The 26,737-nt window shown below is 38.7% G+C and overlaps 2 protein-coding genes and 1 long non-coding RNA gene across 7 annotated transcripts in view; 2 read left to right on the top strand and 1 right to left on the bottom strand.

Moving 5' to 3' along the window:
* Positions 1 to 1,307: 1,307 nt before the first annotated feature.
* On the top strand, positions 1,308 to 12,333 carry YARS2 (tyrosyl-tRNA synthetase 2). The gene is made up of 5 exons (XM_030478356.1): positions 1,308 to 2,345; positions 3,463 to 3,630; positions 6,409 to 6,564; positions 6,905 to 7,075; positions 7,561 to 12,333. Exons 1-5 carry the CDS (start codon positions 1,534 to 1,536, stop codon positions 7,718 to 7,720), a joined length of 1,467 nt encoding a protein of 488 aa, XP_030334216.1. The 5' UTR covers positions 1,308 to 1,533; the 3' UTR covers positions 7,721 to 12,333.
* Positions 10,318 to 26,737, bottom strand: part of DNM1L (dynamin 1 like) — a 43,910-nt gene continuing 27,490 nt past the window's right edge. For 3 of the 5 annotated variants that reach the window (XM_030478351.1, XM_030478352.1, XM_030478355.2), the window contains 9 exons: positions 25,881 to 26,036; positions 25,684 to 25,773; positions 24,637 to 24,729; positions 23,022 to 23,078; positions 21,759 to 21,836; positions 19,213 to 19,377; positions 18,476 to 18,585; positions 15,774 to 15,933; positions 10,318 to 14,303 (listed from right to left, as the gene is read on the bottom strand). In XM_030478351.1, the coding sequence (XP_030334211.1) occupies positions 14,247 to 14,303; positions 15,774 to 15,933; positions 18,476 to 18,585; positions 19,213 to 19,377; positions 21,759 to 21,836; positions 23,022 to 23,078; positions 24,637 to 24,729; positions 25,684 to 25,773; positions 25,881 to 26,036 (966 nt within the window). In that variant the 3' untranslated portion in view covers positions 10,318 to 14,246. The remainder of the gene's footprint in view (positions 14,304 to 15,773; positions 15,934 to 18,475; positions 18,586 to 19,212; positions 19,378 to 21,758; positions 21,837 to 23,021; positions 23,079 to 24,636; positions 24,730 to 25,683; positions 25,774 to 25,880; positions 26,037 to 26,737) is intronic. The other 2 variants (XM_030478353.1, XM_030478354.1) reach the window with 1 other exon arrangement.
* On the top strand, positions 19,318 to 22,086 carry LOC115604863. Its single transcript, XR_003990430.1, has 2 exons — positions 19,318 to 19,470; positions 19,564 to 22,086. It is a non-coding gene; the product is annotated as an uncharacterized LOC115604863 (long non-coding RNA).

Genomic DNA, 26,737 nt, shown 5'->3' with positions numbered 1-26,737 from the left:
CTTAATGGACTTTTCTGGATTTTTTTCTTCTTCTGTTATTTTCCACCAAACCCTCATTTTCTTCTTTCATGTTTATCCCACCACACACCATGTTGTGTGGTATAACAGAACAATCCTGTACTTCACTTACCTGCACGTTTGTTAGCAGGTAAGTCTTCAATGCCAATAGCCTTCAAGTGGTGAAACTAACACTTTTATATCTTCCTTCTCTCCTGTGAGTCATAGTCCTGTACACTCTCTGTTTCGCTTTTGACACTACCTTGGACCCACCCTGTCAGTATTTTTATGCCATGTGAATATCAGTTGGTGAATTGCTTGACCAGGACAACTAGACGTTGACCTATGACTGCTACCCACACATAAATGCTCTCCCTGCAGCTTAAAGTGAGGAATTAAAAGATGGATTTGCATTGGTGTCCTTATTTAGTGCTGCTCACGTCTCTCGAAACATCCTCTCCAGGCTGTGTGAACTTACAAGTAATTGGACAATCTAAATACCTCCTATTTTACCATTTCTATTCCTTTCTGAAATACGGTTTGCCAATACTTTCCCATGTAATCAATATACAAAGCCGGGCTGTCCAAGACTGGAAGGACTTGTTATAGTAACGATTAAATTTCTCTAAACAATATTATTTTTCATACTTAATCATGCTGTTCACACCATTTTTCTTTTAACTACTCCTGACTTCCTCCTACCACAGTGTTTTAGGGAAGCATCAAAGCATATCAAGCATATGGGATTTCCAAAATTTTTCTAGTATCTTTTACTACTGTCACTAAATGAAAGTAGACTCATTGTTTGGGTAAACTGAAGCAGGAAGTTGGTCAAAAGGAGGAGTGAATGGCTCTGTAAAACACCAGCAAAGTTAACACCAGGAACACTGTTTTCCTTGGGCTGGCAGTTCCTGCAAGCGGCAGGCAAGCGGTGCAAGCCCTCTCACGTGCTGCCATGTCAGAAAAGATTTACTTCAACTAAAAGACAACTGAGGAAAAAGAACAAGGAAGTTTATGGGCAAGTAAAATATATTGTGAAGACAGCGAACCCAATTTCCTATTAAATCCCACCAAGACAGCATTCTAAACAGGCTCAGGCTTTTAAAGTGTATAAATTCTGGAGTTTGTGAGTTCTGAAGCCACCCTGCTGCTAATTTAAGCACTTGGTATCCATTCTGCTGGTCTCCCCACTCGAAGCCGAAAGCCTAATTTCCAACACGTGTTTTAGCCTGAAAGCAGTTTGAAATCCCGTTATTTCGGGTTGATGGGTTAAAAAAAAAAACCACGAAGGAGGAGTCAACCCATGCCGTTTCTGTTTCTAACTTTAATATCCCGCAGGACAACCACCAGCACCCCACAGTCCGGGAGCACTCTCAGCGCCCACCCACAACGCCGTCGCCCCACCGGGTATTCATTACCACACCCTGGGCCCCGCCTCGCCGAGATCCGCGGCGGCGTAAGAACCTCCTCCCCCCAGCCGGGCCCGCCCCTTGCATCGCCTCCGCTCCGCCCCGCTCCCAGCGGCCCCCGGGCAAGATGGCGGCGCCCACGCTGCTGCGGCAGCGGTGCGGCCGGGCGGCGGGGCTGTGGAGCGGCTTGCGCCAGGCCCCGCCGCCGCTCCGGCTCCGCCGGCGAGCCCATGAGCAGCCGCGGCGGGCGCGGGGCGCCGGCGGGCTGCTGGCGGCGCAGTGCGAGCGCGGGCTATTCCAGGAGGTGTTCCCGGCGCAGAGCGCGGAGGAGCAGCTGCTGGAGCTGCTGGAGCCGGGCCGCCCGCCCCTCACCGCTTACTGCGGCTTCGACCCCACGGCTGACTCGCTGCACGTCGGGCACCTGCTGGCCGTCATGGGGCTCCTCCACTTCCAGCGCGCCGGGCACACCGTCATCGCCGTGGTGGGCGGGGCCACGGCGCGCCTCGGGGACCCCAGCGGCCGGGAGCGGGCGCGGGAGCCGCTGCCGGCGGAGCGGGTGCGCGCACACGCGCAGGCCCTGCGCGCCGGCCTGGAGCGACTGTTCGAGAACCACCGGGAGCTGTTCTGGGCGGCGGCGGCGGGCGGGAGGCCGCTGGGCCGCGCCGTGCTGCTGGACAATTCCTGCTGGCTCGGCCGGCAACCGCTGCTCGACTTCCTCGGCGGCGCTGGCGGGCGGCTCCGCATGGGCACGCTGCTGAGCCGGCAGAGCTGCCAGGCGCGGCTGCGCAGCCCCGACGGCATGAGCCTCGCCGAGTTCCTGTACCCCGCGCTGCAGGCCTACGACTTCCTGCACCTCCACCTGCACCACGGCTGCCGCGTCCAGCTGGGCGGCGCCGACCAGATGGGCAACATCATGTCCGGCTACGAGCTCGTCACCAAGTACGGCGGGGCCCGGAGGGGCGGTGGGCGGGCACCGCGGGACAGGCGCCGGCATCCCTTCCTACACGGGGGGCGGTGAGCGGTGGTGGCGGCAGTGACGGGGCAAGGGGAGCCCCAGCTCCGTGGGGACAGGGCGTCCGTCAGGTGTCCTGTCGCTGCAGGGCCAGGGTATCCATCAGGTGTCCTAGCTCTGTGCAGAGTCATCTGTATTCTAACTGTGCAGGGATGGTGTATCCATCAGGCACAGCTTCTTGAAAATCCCTAAAGCACCAGGAGCAGAAGTTGCCCCTCCAAGAGTTGGCATTGCATAAAACTGAGATTTGAGACGAATAATAAATTGTCCTGACCGTAATCCTGGCACATATGGACGTTTTGGCCATGGTTTTAAGGCTTCTCCATGAAATGTTAATGAATTTTTGACAAAAAGGATGGGTTCTTTTATTAGTTAATCAGAGAACCAAAATGAAGTATACTAAAGCATGGGTCAAAATTGAGACAAGTCTTCTGGTGGCAAACACATTCTAGTGCGGTCACACCAAAGTAGAAGCAGTTGTGGTGGATTGGTAAAGACGGTTGCATTTCTTCTCAAACCAAAACCTGATGATGCTGAGCTTTTGCTTATCCACCAAACTTGGTGTGAGTCTCAAATTGGCAGAAGTCCACAAGCAAATCAGTGCGGGTGACAATCACTGACAATGCTTTTACTTCAGTACATGCTTGACTATTACAAGACAAAGAATCAACACAGAAGAAAAGCCTTACAAGTGTCCCAGCCATGCAGTCAGCCTCAATTAGTGCTTAGAGCAGAAAATGAAAGGTGCAGCATATATTAATTTGCTAGTGCTGTTGCTCATGAACCTACTTAAGTACATAAACTTCTTTGTTACACACAAAACAATGTGTATTTTTAAATTCAAGGATTTGCTTGCTTGTTCTTCCGAAAGCACTCTTCATCATATTCTGGCATCATTTGCCCCTCACACTTCATCTTATTTAACTGCTTTGTATCAAGGATAGAATCTTACAGAATGCTTGTATTTTAGTCATCTTTACCAAGAGGGGATTTTATTTTTGTAACGATGTTTTTATAACATGCAGTGACTCTTCTCTTTCTCAGGATGACAGGAACAGATGTTTTTGGAATTACTGTACCTCTTATTACCAATACTACTGGAGATAAATTGGGAAAGACTGCCGGCAATGCAGTTTGGCTAAACAGAGATAAGACTTCTCCATTTGAGCTATATCAGTTTTTTGTCAGACAACAAGATAACATAGTTGAAAAGTAAGTAGGTTTTTTTGTCATTGTTCCTAAAAGCTGATCCCCACTGTTCTCTGTAACTGTTTCATTTGGATATGTGAAACATAAGGTCGTGTAGAAGTAAATGTTAATTATAACTGTACGTTCATTAAATAAACGGGCATGACTGGTCCTTAAGTATACAGGATAGTGGAACCTGTCTCTGTGTGCTGGCATATGCATCATAAAATGAGAATGTGGATGAACAAGAAAGCATAACGCATTTTGTTCTGCCAGTAGTGTGACTTTTATCTTACAAGGTATGTTAGTTTCAGTACTGTAACATCACAATATCTAATGAAATCTCTCCTGCTGATCAATAAGCAACTGCAGTTTAATAGATATTAATTACTACAAGTTTTTACTTAGTACAAGGTATCCAGAAACACCACAGTCAAATAGCAAGAAGCTACTTAACTGGTTTTAAATAAACATGTAAAACTCAGCTTCTAGAACCATGTCACATGAAAAACTGCATATCCCTAATCAAACTTAAATAGCGCTTTGTTAAGGAAAAGCCAGTAAGCTCATATTTGTGATTGTATTAACTCTCTAGATCAGTGATCTCTAGACTTTTTTGATCACATGCCCCATCAGTAAAATAATTTTGAGCATTCACTCCTAATACATGTATGTTTATATATTTATAGATTATATAAATCTACTACTGAAGCTCTAATATTTTCTTCCAGCACCCTATTGGATCATCTTGCATACCTTCTGGGGTGCTGGCACCCCACTTTGGAGACCACTGATGTAGATAAAAACATGCCTGGGAGACAGTTACACTGTGGTAGTAGTGCAGGTGAAAAGGGGAAAACATTATACCATTTTAAGCTCACAGCAGGGAGTATACAGGGTAGTATATGAGGAATTCGTAAGGTAGAGGTTTTCAGGGATCAGTTTTAAAACATTGAAAATAAAAAGGGGAGAGGAGAAAAACAGAATGGACAGTTAGTAGTAGTCAGCATCCTAGGCTACAGTTTAGGAGAATCATAGAATGGTTATGGTTGGAAAGGACCTTAAGATCATCTAGTTCCAACTCCCCTGACATGGGCAGGGGCACCTCGCACTAGACCGTGTCACCCAAGGCTCTGTCCAACCTGGCCTGGAACACTGCCAAGGATGGAGCATTTATCACTTCTCTGGGCAACCTGTTCCAGTGCCTCACCACCCTCACAGTAAAGAACTTCTTCCTTATATCTAACCTGAACTTCCTCTGTTTAACTTTAAACCCATTACTCCTTGTCCTATCGCTTCAGGCCCTGATGAAGAGCCCTAATAGTTTAACTGTAGTAAAAATGTCATGCAGTTTTGCCCACAAGCATTAATTAAAAACATTTGGATGATGGGAGGAGTGCTTGTTACATAAATGACCAGTAGTACTAACATGGTGAAACCCTAAGGCTGTTTTTTATATCTTGCATGGAAATCTTGCATGGATCTTTTTAAAAATTGCAGATAGGAACGATTTGCATCATCCTGACTCTACTTAATGTTTGAGGGTTTCATTGATGTTAACTGTTCACCTTTCCCACCTCAGAATGTGGAAGCAAAGATTTCTGCTTACAATTATAATGGCAAGTGGATTGATCTGTAAAGCAGATGAGACTGTAATGCACCAAAACTTGGAAGGACATCCAACTACTGCTTAAAGCAGTAGCATGTACAAAGACAAAATTCTGAACAGTCATTACTTAAAGCAGAGCAACTCCAATGAGCTAAACGTGTGTTTCTGAATCCAAGCCAACCACACATAACTCACATTCTTACTGTCTAAGAATGTGTAAAAATATTAAAATCGTACAAGAACGTGAAAGGGTAGGGAAATTGTGAGAAATACCATTTGACAGGTTTCCTTCACTGGTGGCTAGCCTCCGTGCTGGTGTGCCAGGGACGTGGCTGAAAATAAAAAGCCAATAGCTTTATTCAGGGCATTACATAAATTTTAGCAAGTTGCTATATGCTCTCTTTTAAATCTGCTTTTAACTTCAGTATCACTGTCAAATCTGAGTCTTCATAAACCTCAGACAGGTACTTCCTTTTCATGTTGTGACCTGTCTCGTAACTCGGTTACCTCTCCTAAAGGTTCATTCGCTGGTATTTCTGACTGTGGTTCTGCATCCACAGAACTTTTCAGACTGAAAAGAAGGGTATGTGAGTATTTAATGTTACCATATTTCATGCATTCAGACTCTGTACCAGTAAAAGTACTTTTTTTTTAATACACTGCATTTCATGGTACTGCAAGCTCATTAAAATGAACTTTGTAGTAAAGAGCATGGTTAGATACACACCTTTAAATTCTTGATTACCCTAAATAATCTTCCTGCTGAGATACTTGTCAATACATCACATACTTCCGTGCCACAGGCTGGGAGTGGTATTTTGCATTAGTGTGTTGCGCAGCTACTAAGAATATAATCTAAAACGTTGTTACTCGACACACAATAAATCCTGTAAACATTTCAAGAGAAAACCAAGTTGTTGATTGCAATATAAGCTTCAAAAAATGATGTGACACTGTTTTATGTTTGAAGACATAACCCTAGACAGAATATTAAACAAAACATGAGCTATGCTGGTAAGCGGAAGCATGTGGGCAAAAACAAAGAGTTGTTTGAAAGGACAGAACATCTGCAATATAGTTTTCTTAAATTGACTAAGAATCATTTTAGTCTAGTTAATGAAGCTTGAATGACAAAGGCAGGTAATGTTTTAATTATGGCTGTATAGAAAAATACTTTTTTTCCCTGCTCATAGATACCTGAAACTCTTCACCTTCATTCCTCTTGAGGAGATTGACCACATCATGGAAATGCATGCTAAAGAACCTGAAAAATGGGGCCCTCAGAAACGACTTGCTGCAGAAGTTACCAAGCTGGTTCATGGTAGAGAGGGGTTAGAATCTGCTAAGAGGTGAAGTTTGATTTGTCAACCACTTTTCTTTCAGATTTATTCAATGGTAATTATCCATAGCTTTTCAAGGACTATTTTCATGTAGTTAGTTGTTGCTCAGCTGTTAGAAGAAAAAAATGTAATAATTCTGTAGACTTAAAAATACAGTAACATTATTTTAAAAAATTGCAGAGTAGCAAGTTATGACAAAAAAAATAAATGGGGTGTGCTTTAAGTACCTCTGTAACTGTGTGGACCCTCAGAAGAAGTTGGGGAAAGGAATCTGATGAGTTGAGTAGCTCTTTGTATGAAGATGAGACTAGCCCTGTATTTTGAATGTTATTGTTCTTTGTTCTCACAGGTGCACTAAGGCCCTTTATCACAGCAGTGTGGAGGCATTGGAAGCTATGTCTGACCAAGAGTTACAGGAACTTTTTAAACAAGCTCCTTCAGCTGAATTGATGCTTGAACCTGGAATGAATGTTCTTGACTTGTGTCGCAAAGCAAATGCCATTGCAGATGGACCTAGTGGGTATGTTATCACCTGTGCTCTCTGGCAATACCTCACTTAAGCAGGATGTAGTGGTATGCTTTCAGCAGTTAAACAAAAGATGAGGGCAGCCAAATCAAGTAGAAACAGGCTAGCAATCTACGTACCAGCATTGAAGAAGTGGGGAGCATGTGGCCTTATTCCATTTTGAAGTAAAAGTAGGATAATGCAGCCTCATGTATCTTAGCTGTAAAATCTACACCTGATGAAGGGACAGTCTAAGACAACAGCCTGTTTCCTTATACCTCTCAGTAAGAAGTGGAGTGGTAAAGAATTAAGGTTAATTTCAGTCACTCTTGACCTGGACTGAAAGTAAGTGCAAGATAATTAATATTTACTTGGTTATGGATCCAACCAAAAAGCCCTTAGCTGAACTTTCAATACTTAACAATAACAAATAGCTGTTACAATTTGCTTGTTACAGTTGATCTTGCAATTACCCCTTTTTCCTGTTTGTTTTTTTTTAGGTACCAGAAAATTACACATGGTGGAGTTTCAATAAATGGGATTCGCGTAACTGATCCAGAGACTGTTCTTATTCTTGGACAGCATATTCTCAAGAATGGAGTATCGTTACTTCGGATTGGAAAGAAAAATTACTACATTATAAGATGGCTGCAGTTGTGACAACAGAATATCTCCCTAAAATGACAGATCATTTCGACTCTGTTGCTTGAAGATGTTTCTAGACTGTGCATTAGTACACAGTTCAAAATTGCTTGATACCATAGTTTCATTTTCAGAATACACCAACAGAGTTCAAATAAAGGCAGCTAAATTATACCACTGAAGATATTTTAAATACTCTGCCTTACTCAAAGTACTGTTCGTAAGAGGATAGGCACAAGATGAAAAGATTAATTTCAAAGTCCAAAGATGAAGATGCTCTTCCCCTCATTTAACAACCTTCTGTGTTGTAGAAGAACAGTGGCCAGGTACTCTACAGCATAATCCACAGCAAGATGAGCAAAAGTATATTCAAAACCAGTACTTCTTACAGAGGATGTGTGGTGCTGTCCAAGTTTGACTTCACCCTAGCAGAGAAATCCACGTGAGCGGGTAAGGACAACCAACCTACGAGCAGTGTTTTTTTTCTGAACAAGTTTGCTTTGAAGAAAGCTACAGGATATTCACAATAAATGAGCAGAATGATTAAGACCCAATATGTAATCTTATTCGTTATGTACAGGGGCACATCGTATAAAAGCTTTCTAGCCTTAATGTGGTAATACAGAGCAAATTCACTTCCTGAAATACAAGAGAGTATAAAGCCTTTCAAAACTTAAATCTACCTGATGAATCCCTCTACCTCTGTGCTTAATGTGACTTATGACGTGGATAACACTCATTCTGCTGCTTCAATCCTGTGAATTACTAGGATGCATCTGTGCTATCTAGAATCTTTGTCAAAGGTATACCTTGATACTAGTTTGGTGGGCTCTGCTGTCAGTTGCAAGATAGTATATTATACCAGAAGATTTGAAGCATGTGTATGAAAGCTGTTCCAATTTTAGCTGCCTAGGAGTTGTGGGTATCTGGAGTAGGAAATGTGAGGGAAGCTATAGTGCTTTTGCAATTAAAGTAAGTCAGACCTTTCAGATAGGGCAATGTGCAAAAGCTGCACTTTTTGGCTCACAAAAGAGCCAAGAGCGATCCTACTGCTTATGGCCTAGTCAAACATTTGGGATCATAGCTTCCTCATTTTCTTGTGAAGACAGCATGAAAGTGAGACTGTACTTCCAAGAGTTCATAGAATAGCAACATCTACATTTCAAGGTAGAATTGCTCCAAAACACCCCCCAACATACTCCCCAAGCCCCTGTTTCTATTACCCACCACTACAGGTGCTTACACACTTGGAATGAAATAAGCATGGAGTACCATGTCTTGATAAATTCCCTTCCAATGGTGGGGAGTTGATATTGGGTTGTTTAGGCAATACAGGTACCATAGTACTTGGAGCCAGGTCACCTGGGAAACAACAAAGCCCACATGTAGTTACACCGATTATTTGGTAACTACAAGCCCATACTTGAATTGCACAGAACTGGTTAACTGACTGCCAGAATACAGTAATGTAGCCAGCTGGCTTAGAGCGTTTTTATTAAGAGACCCTCTCTGCCTCAGTGCAAAGATGTATGAAACCCTCAGTCTGATTTATGAAGTGACTGATGGCTTTGGGTCTTGACTGCAGTGTTGTTTTAAAGGTTTAGGGTAATCCTTGCTCTTGAAAGGAGAATCATTTCCTGGTCCATGAAACTGCTAGACAATACCACTTTTCAGTTACAAGGGGAGAGGCCTTAATCTTGCATACCTGAACATGGTCACTCAACATAAGAGCTGGTGATGAGTAACTCATGGTATTTCAGCTGGTTTAAAAACCACCCAGCCTACAAGAAGAATGGGAAAATTAGAATATAGATATTCTAGAGTTGGGTAGGAAGTTTCTGTTGTTTCTTTAGTAAGGCTTGGTTTGGGGTTGGTTTTTGGTTATTTGTTTTTTTGTTGGTTTTTTTTTTTTACTTGATGTTGATCAACTTGATGTTGGCTTTATTTGCATTGTCAGTCAAGATTTCAATAGTAATAAATAATAGTGGCTTCCTGCTTGCATATCACAGTTTCTTCAGATTATTAAACTGTAATATGGTAGTACTTTCAGTAGCTCACCCCATGGAGTTATTAGTATTAATGTCAGTTTCTAGATCCCACTTATCTGCTTGATAATGAGGTATCTCTATTCTAATCTGTTATGTAAAGAAAAATGAAAAGTAGTTGAGTTATTCCCACCTTAATGGTAGCTCTCGGAACCAGTCTGTGTTGCTTGTGACTTTGTCTTAAGCTGTAGTAATGATCAGAACTATTCTACAAAAGGCATATGAAGGAAAAAAATCACAACAAAGGGTAGAAGAATGAAAGGAAAGTTAAGTTCATCCACTTAATACAGCAGCCTTGTTCCTTAAATGGCAGAAGCATTATAGCAATACAGAAATATGCACCTGGGAACAAAATATACCGCTACACACCCATATTAGCCTCCTGAGAAATACAACAAATCAGATTTGACAGCTACTTTCTGGTTGCAGGAAATGAATTCCTAGTAGAGTAAATGTGTTTTGTGTCTGATCTCTCTCCTGCCTTTCTTCTTTCATCTCTAAATGGTGCAGATGATACACATATATCCACAAATTTCAGCTTTTTGTAAAAAGGATTAGTACCCACTTTGATGAAGCATTAGAAGGATTTTTATTTTTACAAATACAAAATAAAAAAGGGAATTAAATTCTTTGCATACAAGCGTTTTAATAAGATCCACAAACTCCAAGCAATTTAGTCTGTGCTTCCTTTTGACCAACTCCTAGCAATCCAGACCCTTCCCTGACTTTCCAAAGAAACAACAAGCGAGATACAACCACTACTCTTTGTGACTGTACTGGGTCATCAGAACTGAACACTTAAGCCGAGAATCAAGGATGACCAAAAAATCTGAGTATTCTTTCTTAGCCTGGTCTCATTTCACATATACTCCAAAGCAGGCATGTTCAGGTAATCAGAGACATAGCTTGTTCAAATGTAAACCAGTAGTAAAGTATTGAACATGTCTACAAATACGTGATTTGGAAGTACAAGAAGAAAAAGCCATTATTTAGGCCGGACACTAAAAATAAAAACCAAACAAAACAACAACATTTGTGCCGTACCTGGGGACAACAAAACCTGGAGGACTTGAATTTAACATCATTGTGGCAGCTAGCAGTGAAGAGGTAAAGGGTGAAAGGGCATGCAGCAAGGGAGCTATCAGAGCATGAAAGCACCTTCACTAGTTTAAAGAGTTACAGGGCATAAAACCATATTCAGGTGGTCTATTCTGTTTTAAACTTTGAAGAATCATCCAGCTCTCACCTCAAAGCAGAGAGTTCCTGGCAACAATTTAAAAAGCACATGCATTTGAGATCTTCAGTATCTACAGAAAGCACTAGCTAGCAGTTGCTCTCATAGCTAAATGATTTAACTGTAACAAAAAAGCAAAACCCCAACAAAACCAAACCCCAAAACCTCAAGATAATTCAGGTTACCAACAGGGGCACAGGCTGACAAGCTGTTTACCTTGCTTGTATTGCATAAAACAGGGACCTGAGTTTTCAGTATTCAATCTGGCATCTTTCAAAGTCAATCCTCCATAGAGTAAAGGCAAGTTGTATGTATGTTTTATTAAGCAAGTTTGAAGCAGCGCACAGGCACTCCCTCTTACCCATCTATTGCACTAAATTAAATTTGAAACTGACTACTAAAAACCCCCAAGTAATTTATTGTCAAACTCTGTTCATTTAGGGATACTAAGTTTTAGTTACAGTAATATCACATACAGGTCAGGTATTAATGTCAAACATTTACTCATCTAAACTTAGCCACAGTGGTTTTTCTCCCCCATGATTGTGTGTTTCACTGGACAGCAAGTTATTTTAAGTTAGCTGAAATTTATGCTTTGATGACAAAAATATTTCAAGTTTAAATTAAGTAAGGTGGACTAGAAGACATTTGTAAACCATCAGTCTAATCTGAGATTTTTTCAGTTGCTGCCTTCATTAGGCTTTTTGTTTTGTTTTTTTCATGGTTTTCCCATAATTTCTTTTAATGGTGGCAGTAACAGAAGCATTTTAAGTATTTTCAGTCAATACCAGACAAGTTGTTTAAAAACCATTAATAGCCACTAGAAGCCTGTCTACGCTATCACTTATGCAACTATACAAGAACTAACAATGTAGAATTGCACCAGGGCAAATGCAAACATACATAAGGCTGTACAAATATAGGTAGTTATACCATTAATTTGTAAGAGCATGTACGTCCTGCCACCTGAACTACAAGTCAGTTCAAAACTTTATTTCTAGGATAATTAATTTTGTGTATTATTTCTTTATTTAATATCAGGATTGTTACAGCATGGATTTTTAAAGACTTGCATTAAGGATTACAAATCAAGTTCATTTCTTGGCACTCAAACATTACCGAATTGAAAGTTTCTGTGAAACAAAAAAGTCTTAATGTTTCAAAACGAATTAACACTGTGGAAGTTTCACATGACATTACAGAGCCAGTTACCACTTTCAGGGTGTTTTTAAATAAATAAAATTCATTTGCTTTATGCAGCAGCATTTCAAAACTTAACATGTCAGAATACTTCTTCACAAGAGACTCTTGACTGAACTTTGGGGGTCAAAGCTTAGGTAGCAGTTCACTTGTGGACAGCTCTACCTTGTTGCAAACATACTTCTTCCATGTCAACAGTGAAACGGAGAGAGGTGTCAGGTGAATTCCAAACAGAAATGTACTGCTGTTGACAACACTATTAAAAGCTTTTGCTGTTCACCAGAATTGATTGGAAAAGTGGCTTGTACTTCATTCATTACAGACACATTTCTTAAATCTGAGAACTACCATCCCTGGATACAATGCAAGAAGTTTAAATTACTTCCTTCGTATTCATTACTTGTAATACATACATCATGACTTTTTAGGTTGTTTAAAAATACAGAATATATTTTTGTCTTCCGCACGAATTGCTTTGGATCATGCGTAAAGTATCCAAAAGTTGCATCTGCCAGACTTAACTCCTTTTGCTTATATTGGTGCCTAACTGGAGATTACCATCAGAAAAATACATTTTTATACAGACCTTGTAAACTGAGGTCTTAGCAGGATTTTTTTAAATTTTCAGTCTTTAGCAGCTTACAGAAGGAATTCCATTTCTTTTAACTGATGAAATGAGGAAGGAACTAAATACGGTATTAAAAATCTCACTATATAGGCCCAACATCATAAAAGCAAGCCATGGGTGTTAACAGCAGTGTCCCATTTTTCATGCAAGTTGTGTTAAAATATTGGCAACACTATAGTAAACATTTTTACTTTATACAAAAGTGAATCTGTTTGAAAAGTACATGCAAGTGTGCTGGCTGGAGTTTAAATAAATTTTTATTCATAAAACTTAAAAATGTTTACTTTTTAAAGGCTAGTGTGATCAATATTTATCTGTATAAATTATAATCAGAAGAAAATAACTCATCAACTTAATTTTCAATATAGAATTCCCTCATTTTAAGATTGTCCTCAAAAAAGGAAAAAAAAAAAAAAAAGCAGCACTACTTACAGCACAGTAATATTTCCTCAAAGTAACTATGATCTCTGATATAAATACTCCAGTACCACAGACTTTCTGTCATACTGTCATACATTCCAAAATTTGGAAGAAGTTGTGGGGCTCCCCTTCTCCTTGGCCAACTTAAATCTGTTTTTTAAAGAAACACTTACTATCCTCTTACAGTTTTGAAATCCACTTTTATTTTTCAACTGTGCCAGAACAAATTTACTATCATATAGTCCATGGGCTTGGTCCCAAGGGGGAGAAAGGGGAAGGTGTTCTTGTACCTGATTATAATCCCCAACATTCATACACAAGCTCCAGTGCACATGAAGTAACTTTGCACCCACTTCTTAGTAGGCTGTTATTGTTCGCAAGCTCCAGGCTAATTCTTCCTACACGATACTCCATTAATGAAGTTCCAAGTTTTGTCTGCAGTTTTAACATTTGAGGAAAAAAAAATAATAATGGGGACACACATACATATTAATACGGTAGACATCTCTACTGTGCTATAAAATTGATACCTCCATCTGTCATAGTGCATGCAATATAGTCATGAAAGAAAATACTCGGTGCTCTCTTCTCTTCACAGTATTTAAACTTCTATTGTAAAAGCAGCTTAAAACTATGCCACAAGACTACACCATCCATCTTAACCACAGGCAACCTGTTTAGCAAGTCAGGCACTGGAACTTTAATGTTTTTTCCCCAAGTTCAAATGAGACTGTCACTGAAACAGTAGACTTGGTCTGCTTTAATTTGCTCCAGAAAGCTGGTAAGGAAACATTTAGAGCCATGTATTATGTGGATTAAATACGACTTATCTTGCAAGATACAGCATATTTTTCTGTTTGCAAATCAAACCAGCTGTCTTTACATGAGCAGATTTACACAGTTGCAGTACACAGATGAAGAGTTCATAAATAAAAACTGTACTCCGTATACCATGCCTAGCAATTTTCAAGTCAATGTAACCTCCAATGCGTATAAATAGTGTGGCCGGTACAGTCTTCACCAAAGATGTGTCTCACGAATCTCTGCAATGATCTGACTGGCTCGCTGCAGGGCCTGCACACAAAGACAGAAAAGCCAAAGTTAGTTTTTGTGAAGAGATTTCTCAGAGAGGTAACAGCAGCAGTCTTGGAAATGTAATGTTAAAAATCAAATTAAAGCCAATCATTTTCATTATGAAACACATGGTACCTGCAATAACACTGATTAACAGCTAACTCTGAAGCCTTCTATCTGCAAAAGATTATGCATGTAGAAAATACTACAAAGCAAAAGATAATAATAAAACTTAGCACAGTTTTATTATTAAAAGTTAATATTTTATTTAATAAATAATCATTATTTAAAATTAAAAGATTTCCCTATACAGATAAGAATTAAAAAATGAAAACTGATCTTCCACTTAGAAACAGAAAAAGCTCATTGTCATCGTTTGGAGCATATCCTACATACTCGGTGTTCCCATTAACACCTGTGTTTGACTTAACATTCTGTATTTATAAATAAATTCTCAAGAAGGGCACACTTTTTCACCACACAGTTTTAATGCTTTAAACCTTTCTCAAAATAAAAGAAACTGCACCTATTTTATATCATGTTCAGCATTCTGATGTATTCATTACAGTCTAACCTGCCAAACTTTGCAAATTGAAAAGCTCAGAATACCAACTAATACTACATTATTTAAAGTATTACTTCAAGTTGGAGAAATCTGAGCTAAGTTTGGTCCTGTGAAGATCACCGTTTAAAAGAGTGTTAACAGACAGCTGCCTTCACTCAAACGTTCATCATATAATAGCAAAGATTAAACTTCCTGCAGGTGGTCTTGGGCAAGCAGTATTCTCAGGATACCCAAATCTCTCAAATACGCATTGTCTGACCACGCTGCATGTGAGAGAGAAGCACCTCTTGCTCTTTCAGCGAGCTGAACTGCCAGAAGAACTCTTTTCTATGCAGTTGAGTGCGAAACAGCTTATTTCTGATGCAGAAACTGATACGCCACATAACGAACAATGAAGAAGCGAGTTCTGTAACATGGACATCTTACAAATGCACTGTCTTACAGATGTGCACAGGGGTCATCATAAGTGAGTCCCAACATTCCACTGTTTATATTACAGTGTACTGTCTAGATACACCAGCCATTGGCCAGTAGGCTCTGTGTGAAGCACAGACATGAACAGCACTAAAATACTGTAAGCTTAATCCCCCGATAGAGAACTGCTGAAAACTATAAAGTTAAATAAAAGCAAATTATTAAAACCAATGTATGTATAATTGATAATAACACCAGATTAGAGCTTCTGCTTTCTGCCCAAAATATAGTTTAAGTCACCTCTTTCCAAGTACTCAATCTACATGACACTTTCTGGTCACGTATTGCTTTTAATTCTTCTAAGAGAGAATACAGTGGCATACATTTAAAGCAGCAAAGAAAAAAGGAAAGCAAGTCTTCAAAAAAAATCTCACATTTATATGGCTTCAACTTAATTAACTACTCCCATGAGTTCCGGATCTTTTTAATACCTTTAGCATGTCAGCTGCCTCTTTTCTGCGCTGTGCCATGTCCTCAGATTCCGTCAGAAGGTCATCCAGCAACAAGGATTTATATAGCTGGCCTACGAGCTCACTCTGAAGAGTATCTTTCACGTGGTTCACCAGAAAATGCATCACTGCTTTTGGCACACTGCAAGCACAAAAAGATTGCTTCTTCAGAAAAGATGATTCAAAACCAGCTCTGTCCTAGATTGAAGAATGCACAGTGTGAGCAAGTAGCTACACACGACCTTGGCTCAACCTATCAGGAATTTACCACTACCATAGATAAAAACTCTCTCTCAAGTAAATACAGTATCTTGTGCAATTTAAGAACTGTTGATTTTCTTCCAAATAGGATAGCTGTATTGTAAAGACCATGGATATATATATTGTATAAGAAGTCAGAATAAATTACTTAGCTCACTAGAGACCAACCCGAGTCTCCACTGTGCTAGGCATGACAAAAAGCTAAGTATTTCAACCCTAAAATCAGTCTTAACATATGAATGAGAAAGAGGCAAAGGAAGAATGAATGTATTTGATCTTACTTAGCAGATGAACTGGAAACAGGATCACTGTTCAAACACTGGGCCACATTATCTCTGACATCTGAGAGCATAACATGAGAGCAATTTAAAACTGCAGTTGGAGATTGAGTATGAAAAATGTATCTGCCTGGAATGGACACAGGCAGCAACAATCCCTCAGAAAACACTACAGAATCTGTAGAGCAACACTTAAGCTTTATGTCAGGCTAAGACACCTGAAAGAAGCCACTGTCTCAGCTTTGATTTCCATGCCACTAAGCTCCCTTAGAAGAATTCCAAGTATTGCATCTAGCTGAACCTGATTTTCTTAGGGAGTTAGGATATGTACAGCAGTATTTTTCTGAAGCAGTTGGGGAAAATATTTACATAATATCGGCAAAATCAAATCATCACACTAACGCAGTACCAAAATCTCAGGGTATTTAACACAGGATCAAAAAATGAGTTAGTGCAGCTCAGGTGTCTTAGGTTCTGCTGTAACAGTTATTTTTCTCCTTCTTAGTAGCTGGTGCAGTGCTGTGTTTTTGACTTTAGCCTGAGAACAACACTGATAACACACCAATGTTTTTAGTTGTTGCTAAGTAATGCTCACCCTGATTGAGGACTTTTCAGTCTCATGCTCTGCCAGTGAGGAGGAGCACGGGAAGCCGGGAGGAAGCAGAGACAGGACACCTGACCCAAACTAGCCAAAGGGGTATTCCATACCACAGCACGTCATGCCCAGTATATAAACTGGAGGGAGTCACCCGGAAGGGATGGATCACTGCTCGCATCAGGCTGGGTATTGGTCAGCGGGTGGTGAGCAATTGTATTGTGCATCACTTGTGTTTATTGGTTTTTTCCTTTCCCTTTTTAGTTTTACATTCTCTCCCCTTGTCATTTCCCTTATAATTATCAGCAGTAGTTGTAGATTTATGTTGTATTTTAGTTACTGGACTGTTCTTGGAGTTTACATTCTTTTGATTCTCCTCCCCATCCCACCTGGATGGAGCGGAAAAGGGGGGCAGTGAGCAAGCGGCTGCATGGTTCTCTGAGTTACCGGCTCGGTTTAAACCACAACATGAGGTTATTTCATCAGACTGACAGTAACTGACAACAAATACACTGCAAGTTGTTCCAAACAGAAAAATAAAACATGTTAGTTCATACAACCTTGTTGGTGTAATTCTTAGCAGCAGTATTTTGTAACTAGAGTGGACTGGGAGTTGACATATAACCAGTACTGACTCATTAAGTAGTGACTGCATCACTCTTCTCATGTACCCATAGCCCTAGATCTAAACGAAAAGTAATTTTCATGCCCAGATCAAGAGTTTTTGCTCGTTGTCAGAGTGCTGCAATTGTCACTGCAGAATTAACCTGACAAGGACCATGCGTGTCAAAATTAATTCCCTGCCATGAAATACTCAAAATTATATTGAGGAGAATATTAGCTTGCTGGATAGAATAAGACTTCTATGGCCTCACAAATCTGCCCTAAACCTGGTTTCCAGATTCCTGTATTTCCTCCCAAATTTCGCATATTTCTTTATATATATATACACACACACACACACACACACACACACACACACACACACACAGAAAGACTTAAGCCAAGTTTTCGTTCTTCATTAAAAAAGTATGACAATTGTTAAACAAAACTTTAAAGGCATTTTCCATAGTTGCACACAGCAGAAACATTACTTTTATGCTATTTCCATCCTTATGGTTAAGTACTAGAAGGCTTAGCCACGATAGTTCCTATGTGACCTTCCCCTTTGAAATACCAGGATGGCAAAGCTAAGTTCTCTTAAGGCTACATAGCACATAGAATTTATTCCGGTTTTTTTGCTGCAAATCATCCATGTGAATTGCAGTATCCTCCAGAAAAGCAGGTATCTGCTAAATAATTAACTAAACCTTTTACTTACTTAATATAACACAGAGCTCAAACCATTTGAGAAAACAAGTGCTTCTTCAGGCTTCTTAATTCTGAGAATGGTCAAGTTTTACTACTGCTGCCCCTTCTAAAAAAACAAAATTGTACTTTCTCTCTGCTTACAGACATAAGAACATGATAAAATAACAAGATTATATACATGACTCTTGAGATATCACAACATTGTATGGCTTAAGCATTTCTAGGAAGTTTTGTTTTACCTGTCCTGAATGTTCTTCCTGACAATAAGGAAGTATGATTTAATAAGTCGTTCAATCACTTCACAATCTCGTTGCTCCCGGGCAGAAAGCTTGCGTGCAACAGGTACAGGCTATATAAAAAATTTAAAACCTCAGTTTACCAATTCTGTTCATTTGCATAAGTAAATAAAATTCAAACTGCAGAGTATAAAATAAACTCTTTTAGTCTGATAAATGTAACCTGTCTTGCAACAAACCTCTAACTCTTCAGCAATAAAATTAGAGACATTTCAAAATCCAGATCTGTGAAACAAAAGTCAGAAGGCACCACTATTTTTTAAAAGCTCACTAAACCAACTAAGCTCTCCAAACACTTAAAGGATCAACATCTATTTTAAACTTACATGGTTTTTGTCTTTAATGATTCTTTTCCTCTAATATAAAAATGCCAACTTCAGAAAAAACAGAGCAGGAAGCTGAATTGAGACATGACCTAAGATTTGTCTCTGTACAGACAGCAATTTAGACAAGTTCACTTGCCTTAATTATCCCAAATTGTAAGCTGAAACTGGAGGGGGGGGAAAGATAAAGAATTGGGCAAGGAGGAAAGCAGAGACACTGGCTGGAGCTCCCTGTCCCTATAGTGGTAATTATTTACGAAGATATATATTAGTAGCAAAGTTACAAGATCTGGATTTCAATGTTTTCTTTCCTGAGCCTGAACTATGAAGAGAAGGTATTTGTCTGTCATGACTCACCACATCTAATAGGTTTACAGCATGTCCTTTTTGAGGACTAGCAGGTAGGGCTGCAGCTGGCTTGGATTTTTCCTCTGCCGATGCCTCTTCTGCTTTTGATTTCAGCATTCCTCTCCAGTTGCCTGTTCCAGGCTCCTGAGACATATCTCCTGCTCCAGGAGCAGCCTGCACAAACAGCACAATGAAAAAACATCGGAGAGTTAGGACTTGGGCACTACAAAGCAATGTCTAATTAAATCTCCTATTACTAAGCTATAGGTAAGACTCACTAAAAACGAGATTTTCGTATGTATATTCCCTTCATTCTATTCTTCACAGCCTTCACCTTTATTTTCCCTTTGCTGCTTACAGCTGACATGAAGTACCAATGAGAAGGCGGCTTTTAAAACTCGTATTCTTCCTGATAATGGTATGAAAAACCTTCACGTAGAGAAGCTCCCCAACATTGTAATAGTCTATAAATCAATTCTGAAATATGGAATGGTCTTCCTAAATCTTTCAGCTTTTACCACACATCTTTGGAGCAATAGAACCTACACTATCAGGATCATTCTGAAAATATGTTTTGAAGATCACCACAGCTCTTTTTGGTATTTTATTTAAATATAAACTGAAGTTTCTTGCAATAACAGCTAAAAAAAGAATAAAATAAAATATTACGCACATTTATGTTTCCAGGTACTACAGCTATGAAGGTATTTGTGCTCCCAGACCTCAATTTCCAGAAGGGTTTTTTTTTGTACCAAACCAAATCAAAACAAAACAAAAATCCCCATCCTCTGGAAGATGAGAGTTTCTGGAAAGTTCCAGATAAAGAATGACTCACTGAACTCCTAAGAAAAGGATGTAACACCCAACTATTAACCATCAGGAATCACTGGGTGAAAGAATTATTAGCAGATGGTATCCACCACAGGATAAATTAGTATTATTAAAAAAAACCAAAACAAAACAAAAAAACCCCCAAAAACCCAAAACAAAACTTAACAAGCGAGCAAAAAAACCAATATCCCCAAACACACAAAACAACAACAACTAAAACCCCCAGTTTATTTTGATATGGAATAGCGGTAACTTTTATTCTGTACCTTTCCATAAGCCTCATATCTGTTCTATTTACTACTGTGCTTTAAAATCTATTGTGCATATTGCAAATGTCTGCAAAACATTCAAGGTCATTCAAGGCTCTGAACTGCTACTACTTATGCCTTGTTTCAGATATAGGAGGAAATTATATTTATGTATTGTGCTTACAGTGAAAACACCACAGGCTATCTTGAGTCTAAAAAAAAAGGCAAGAAATGAAGCATGGCAAATAGAACACCAACAGTTGCATACTGGGAGGAAACCCTGCTAAACTCTGCACATCGAAATTTTCTTACAACTGTGCAGCTGTTCAGAGGCAGTGTAAAAAATACACTGTAAGAATTCAAATCAACCTCTGCTAATAAGAGGGAACCACTAGGAGGAAAGCTCCATTACACTACTTCTGATTGCAAGACAGCTATTCGAAATGGCAAAAATGCCTATGCCACTCTCATTCGGTATTACTGTGGAGCCTCTGTCTCCAAAGTAGTTTCAGAAACAAAGCTACAATCTTTCACAAAACAAAGAGTGGTGAGTACATACTACGTAGTAAAGGACAGTTATTGTGGGAAACGCAAATTAAACTAAACTTGGCAGCTTCCTGCAACGTAAGTCACAACAGTATCCTCAAAGTAGCTCTTGATTTCTTCTTAATGTTTGCAGCGTATCAGAACCTCTAAACTAGGACAAAAGCAACAGTTAAAATTTTACTACTCACAAGATTTTGACTTTAACTACTTTGCTCAGGACAGAAATAGCAGCTTTGCACTAGAAGCTGAATATGTACATGCAATGAGGCAGAAAGCCCGAGTCCTCTTGGTACTCCTAATACCCAAACTTGTGACTACCCATCTTTTCTGACTCCAAGTGAAAGCAATTAGCAAAAAAATCTTTACAGTAATAAGCTGTTATTTTAACATGAGAGACAGCACACCTAAAGTGTAAAAAACCACTACAGAACACGTTTCACAAATATAAGTAAACCAGAGACTGACCAATTACATGAAACAACAAAAAGAAGGTTCAGTTTGAACAAAGCCTATAAAGATTCCCTGCAGGAAGCAGGAAACTCACATTTTTAGCTTATCTTCTGTTCTCCTTCTTTAACTGTCAACACATTAAAAACATGCAGTTTAACAACCATGCTGAACACTTCTGATTACAATACTGTTGTACCAAACAATCTGTTGACTACAGTCTGAGGCAAATTATGCCAGGTACTTGCACCACAATATATTGCAACCAAGAGTTCAAACAGAAAGCAGTGACTTTGCCACCTAATGGCACATCTTTACCTGCCACTGGACATACTAAAATCAGGAATGCCAAGTAGTCTATACTCTGTAGGGCATACTGTATCAGTGACAGAGCACTAGATACAAACTGCTTTCCATTCTATCTGTGGTGCACCACAACATAAATGTGCATGCAGTGCTTATAGGAAATAAATCGAGACAGACCTTGCCATCAGCCTCAGCAGAAGCAGCAGTAACAGTCTCCTGGGAAGCAGGTGTCAATGCACCTGGAGCTTTAGTAGACTAAGGGAGGTAAAAAATGCAGGAAGGGGAGGGGAAAAAAAAAAATTCAACTGACCACCAAATCTACCTAGCAAATTTCATACACTTTTACCTACTAACATCTTTAAAAATCCAGAAAAGGAAATACGTTGAATTTGAAAGCAAAACATTAATATAAGCAGAACAAAAGAAAAGCATCTCCAAGACAAAAGTTAAGAGACTTTTGGTTTATTTAGCCTTCAATTTCATTTCAGCTCATACACTGATGATACAAATATGAAATCCATAAAAAGAAGGATAAAAAAGCACTGAAAACAATCTCTAGATAGCTACCTTAAATTCCTAGTTCATCTATCAGCTGGCTTCTACTGATTGAAGGCAGTAATATTAGATCCATCCTGTAACTTTGCCTCACTTTTTAAGCTAACCAACTTAATGAACCAATTTCTATTGGTTCTAGTAACTCCTTTTACATGCTGTAAGTACCTTAAAGTATATTCTGTGTATTTGGATTCTAAATACTTCACATAATATTAAATACTTAACTGTCTAAAACTCCAGCTGATTGTCAGACCACTCAGGTCGACAGCCAAGCAATGTTTTCCACAACACTTGGTTCTTCCACCCACGTACTTACTTCTCATTGAACTAATCCCAAAACCTGGTAAAACTAAGCAAGCTCTGGATACAGAATACATGACCAGTTTATGATGATCAACTGAAAATGCCACCTCCACCATCTTCTTCTAAAGAAAACAAGACTGCAATAAATTGCAGTTTTAAGAGCAACTTAAACCCACAAACCAACCACCAAGTCACTATGTGGCACACTGAATATTGTAAATAATTTACTTTTCAAAATCAGCGTCTTGGCCATAAATTTAAGCATGCAAGCTCTGCCTCCCTCTTTAACATCTGCTGACATCTTAAACCTTACCTCAGATGACATTCAAGCAAGTGTAATATTAATGTAAATTTATACGCAAGTCTTCAGAAATCCCAGATTCAAAACCTGCCAAAAATTGCATCTTTGGAAGAAGGAAAAATAACATTCTGCTTCTATATCAAATTGAAAGAAAAAAGACAATACCTGGAAGCTGCCAAGACACTTACTAAGGCAGCATATCAAAGTTTCCAATACTTCGATTGGATCAAAGGAGAATCCATTAAACTTTAAATGAATAAATAAAATCAATGTCTACTTACCTTGTCTCGTGGCACAGCAGAAGGCAATTCCCGGGCTAATCTGTTACGCCTTTGTTCCTTTAAAAACAATTCAGCAAGACCTCAATTATGTATTACTCTGTATCAACACATATGCAAGATTCATATTTTACAGATGACTTACATATTAGAGACAAACACTAGTAATTTCATCTCATCCAGTCTCATGTAGTCATACTATGATCCTATGAAAACCTCAATTATTTGGTTTAAATACTCTGATTACCTGGTCAAGAGTAAATTCTCAATATAAAAATTTTTGCAAAACCTTTTGCAACATGCTCAGTAATCAAAACTAGAGCTTTTAAAAAACAAGATCAAAGCTACACAGTTTGGCTCACCATAGACCCTATAGCCCTCATTAAGCTTTAAATGTTCGAAGTATTCTAAAAGGATATTATTCTGTGGGCATCAGGGTTAACTATGATTAACTCAAAAGGAAAAAGGAGGAGGCAGAATTCACTTTATAGCAAAATAGAATGTGAAGCAATCAGGACAAATACCTGATTTCTCTTGAAATTAAGAATTAACTGCCCACTGTATAAAGATAAGATGCTTTATGTACTTTGTTTCTTCAAAAATTTCAATGTCCAGTTCAGGAAAATGTTGGGAAGGAACCAGTTTAAGTAACACATGATAATACAATAATCTCATATGTTCAACTTCACAATGTCCTAATTTTTGAACTCATGGCAGTTTGCATACATGTTGTTTCTGAATTCAATTCAAGAGCAGTCTACCAAAGCTAATTCAATTGCATACCCAGTCAATACAAAATTTATGCATAGAAAACAGTTAAATGTTAAAACTAAAGAGCAGAAATGATAACATAAGGATTTAAAAAAAGAACACTACTATGAAAGAATGCATTGGATAAGCAGGGGAACAGAAGAATATTAGTGAGCTTTTAGGCAGATGAAGTACTGCAAGAAAATCAGACTGCAAGAAAGAATTGAGCAAATCAGTTGTAGAACAACTGCTTCTCTAGGATGATGGCAGCAACAAGTATTCTCAAAGCTGAGCCTGAAAATAAAGAAATATTACTAAACTTGTATATGGCTTGTGGGAGATTAATGGAGAGAATTGTCTTAGGGAGACTGAAGTGTGTTAAGACAGAGATTCAAGAACAGCGCTGAAAGGACACACAAATTAGAACCTGAATAGAGGAAAAAATATTTGCAGTATCCTTTTGCAAATGACAGGAACATTATAGCTATTAATACATTCTGTCAGAAACAAAATGCAGTTACTTAAAGAGTATTTCACAACTATCTATTTAAGGTTTCTCTTCCAAAAATTTCATTTAATAGCCAATACTCAATTAAATGCCTATCTTGTTTTCCAGACAGAAATACAGGCAGAATTGTTTTCAGTGAAATATCAACCACTGTTACTGAATGTAATACGTAATAGAAATCTAACAAATCAACAGGTCACAAGAGTATACACCATATTTGTAAAATACATCACATTTTTATACTTAAAAATGTAGAACCATGTTTCAATGAAATAAATAGAGGCATTTGTTCTTTTACCAATTATTTAGGCTCTCACTTAAAGGAGTCAAAAGACTTTTTAAAAGAACACATTTTCTTACCTCTATGTTGTTATTCATTAACCCACAGGCATCAGCAAAGTCTGGATGTTTGGTATTGATATAAGCTAACTCAATGGCCACTAGATTATGAACCTGCAATGCAACGTGATTCAGAGTTCAAAAATTCTGTGAGTAAATCTAATGCTAGTGAAGAGCAATGATCTATAATCTTAGAAAGTGTAGTTAAACTGTCTGTAGCAAAAGATCCAAAGACATTAAAGTTCTGACCCAGAAGTCAAGAGGAGAATTCATTCATTCATTGGATGTTACATCAGTTTAACTTGTTTGCTTCATCAACCTAACCCCTCTCCAGCAATAAACAAAACAATTTATAGCAATTTAATAAGCTATATATGATATGAGCTATTAATGAAGTGAGCTAACTATTCAACCTTCAGCGACAAGCCACATAACGTTTGACCCAGTGAGAAACAGCTCAATATGGGGGATAATGAGCATACAAAAAAATTTTTGCTTTTCACATCAAACACAGAGAGTCAATAACTGAAACACTTTGTTTCATCCCCAATAAGCAGCCTAAAGCAGACTTCTATATTAAAACATATTTACTCAAACTTAGAAGGTTTAGTTTTCACTAGCTAAAAGGCATTATAAGGAAAATCAACATTTTGTGTTGATTTATCTCCGAAACACACAGAGTGAGGACAATAATTTAATTTTCATCATTGCATCCTGAACTCTACAGTAAACACGCAGCTTCTGTTACAAGGGAGGGAAATAAACCTACATGAGAAAGACTAGGAGATGTTAAATCCAATTTTCACAGCATTCTTCTTGGCAAATTGAAACACAGAGGACAGTAAGATGAAGAGGGTTCCCTACACCCCTTTGGTCTTTTTTATGTATCTAACTTTTAATATAGAGGAAATTTCAAACAATGTAGATGTTATATACCTAGCCATACAACAAATACAAGTTTTCTTTAATAATCTGGGTTCTTGACATTACAGAGCAAACAGAAGCATGAAGAAAGATTCCAGAAAACACACACTTTTTCCAGCAAAATTATAGTAGATGGTAAATTACCATTTCATTTGTGACAGGAAGTCTTCTACGCAGAAGACAGGTTACTACTTCAACTATGGCATCGTGCAATTTAGGAAACCTCAATAATTCCTAAAAACAAAATAAAAATTCAGCGATGAGACTCCCAGAATTTTTTAGGGAAGTGGGGAGAAAAAAAGCCCAATAATTAAAACATAATTCTATTCATGCATTTTTACCTGTGTACTGTAATTACTACAATGCTGGATAATCCTCTGCATTTCTTCATGAACTAGCTCCACACAGCGCAAGCTAGGTTCTTCTAAACGTTTGATTTGCCTTTTTACCAGCAATTCAAATGAGACTTCAGGAACAAACAAGGCAGGACGGGGACCCTGGTTCATAAGGAGGGGAAAAGCTGTTAAATCCTGTGTTAAAATACTACATATTTCTAAGTAGTAATAGCTGATGAAGCCCAGAATAAATCAGGTCACAGTGCTTGCACTGTGAAAGAACACTCAGAAACGGCCTCAAGAGTAAGATATGTTACAAGAATATCTAAATATAAAAGCTATAAAATATAGTTACTACCTTTAAGACAAACTCTGTATTAAATAATGATTAGCCAGCACCCTTATAGAATTCTGAAACTTTCTACCTGCTAACGTCATTCTAGGCTTAGAACTAGGACAATTCTTTCTACATTTTTGGATCCAAGTTTAAATGAACTTATTAATCATAAAGGCAAAGACATCCTCTTCCTAACTTCAGAAAGAAAAGTTTGACAGTCCTGGGCATACAATTCTTACTGCACGATAGGTGGGTTTTCTGTTAAGTATAATCATAAGACTGTGTCACTGATTTACAGTGTTTGGGATAATTTAATTTATGACCATACAGACCAATGCTTAGCTATACGTAGAACTTTTTTTACCTGAAATTTAGAAACACAAAGATATGTCACATAAAAGAAGACTTTTTTGTTACTAAATGCTGTTTTACATTTTACATTTACAGAAGGATAAAAGCATGCACATAGATCATTGCCACAGAGTACCTAACACACTCTAAATTTAGAGTAGTTACTGACCATGCA

The sequence above is a fragment of the Strigops habroptila genome, chromosome 3 (genome assembly GCF_004027225.2).
Source record: "Strigops habroptila isolate Jane chromosome 3, bStrHab1.2.pri, whole genome shotgun sequence".
Taxonomy (NCBI): domain Eukaryota; kingdom Metazoa; phylum Chordata; class Aves; order Psittaciformes; family Psittacidae; genus Strigops; species Strigops habroptila.
Note: the sequence above shows the minus strand (reverse complement) of the source record. Positions and strands in the feature narration are given on the sequence as shown.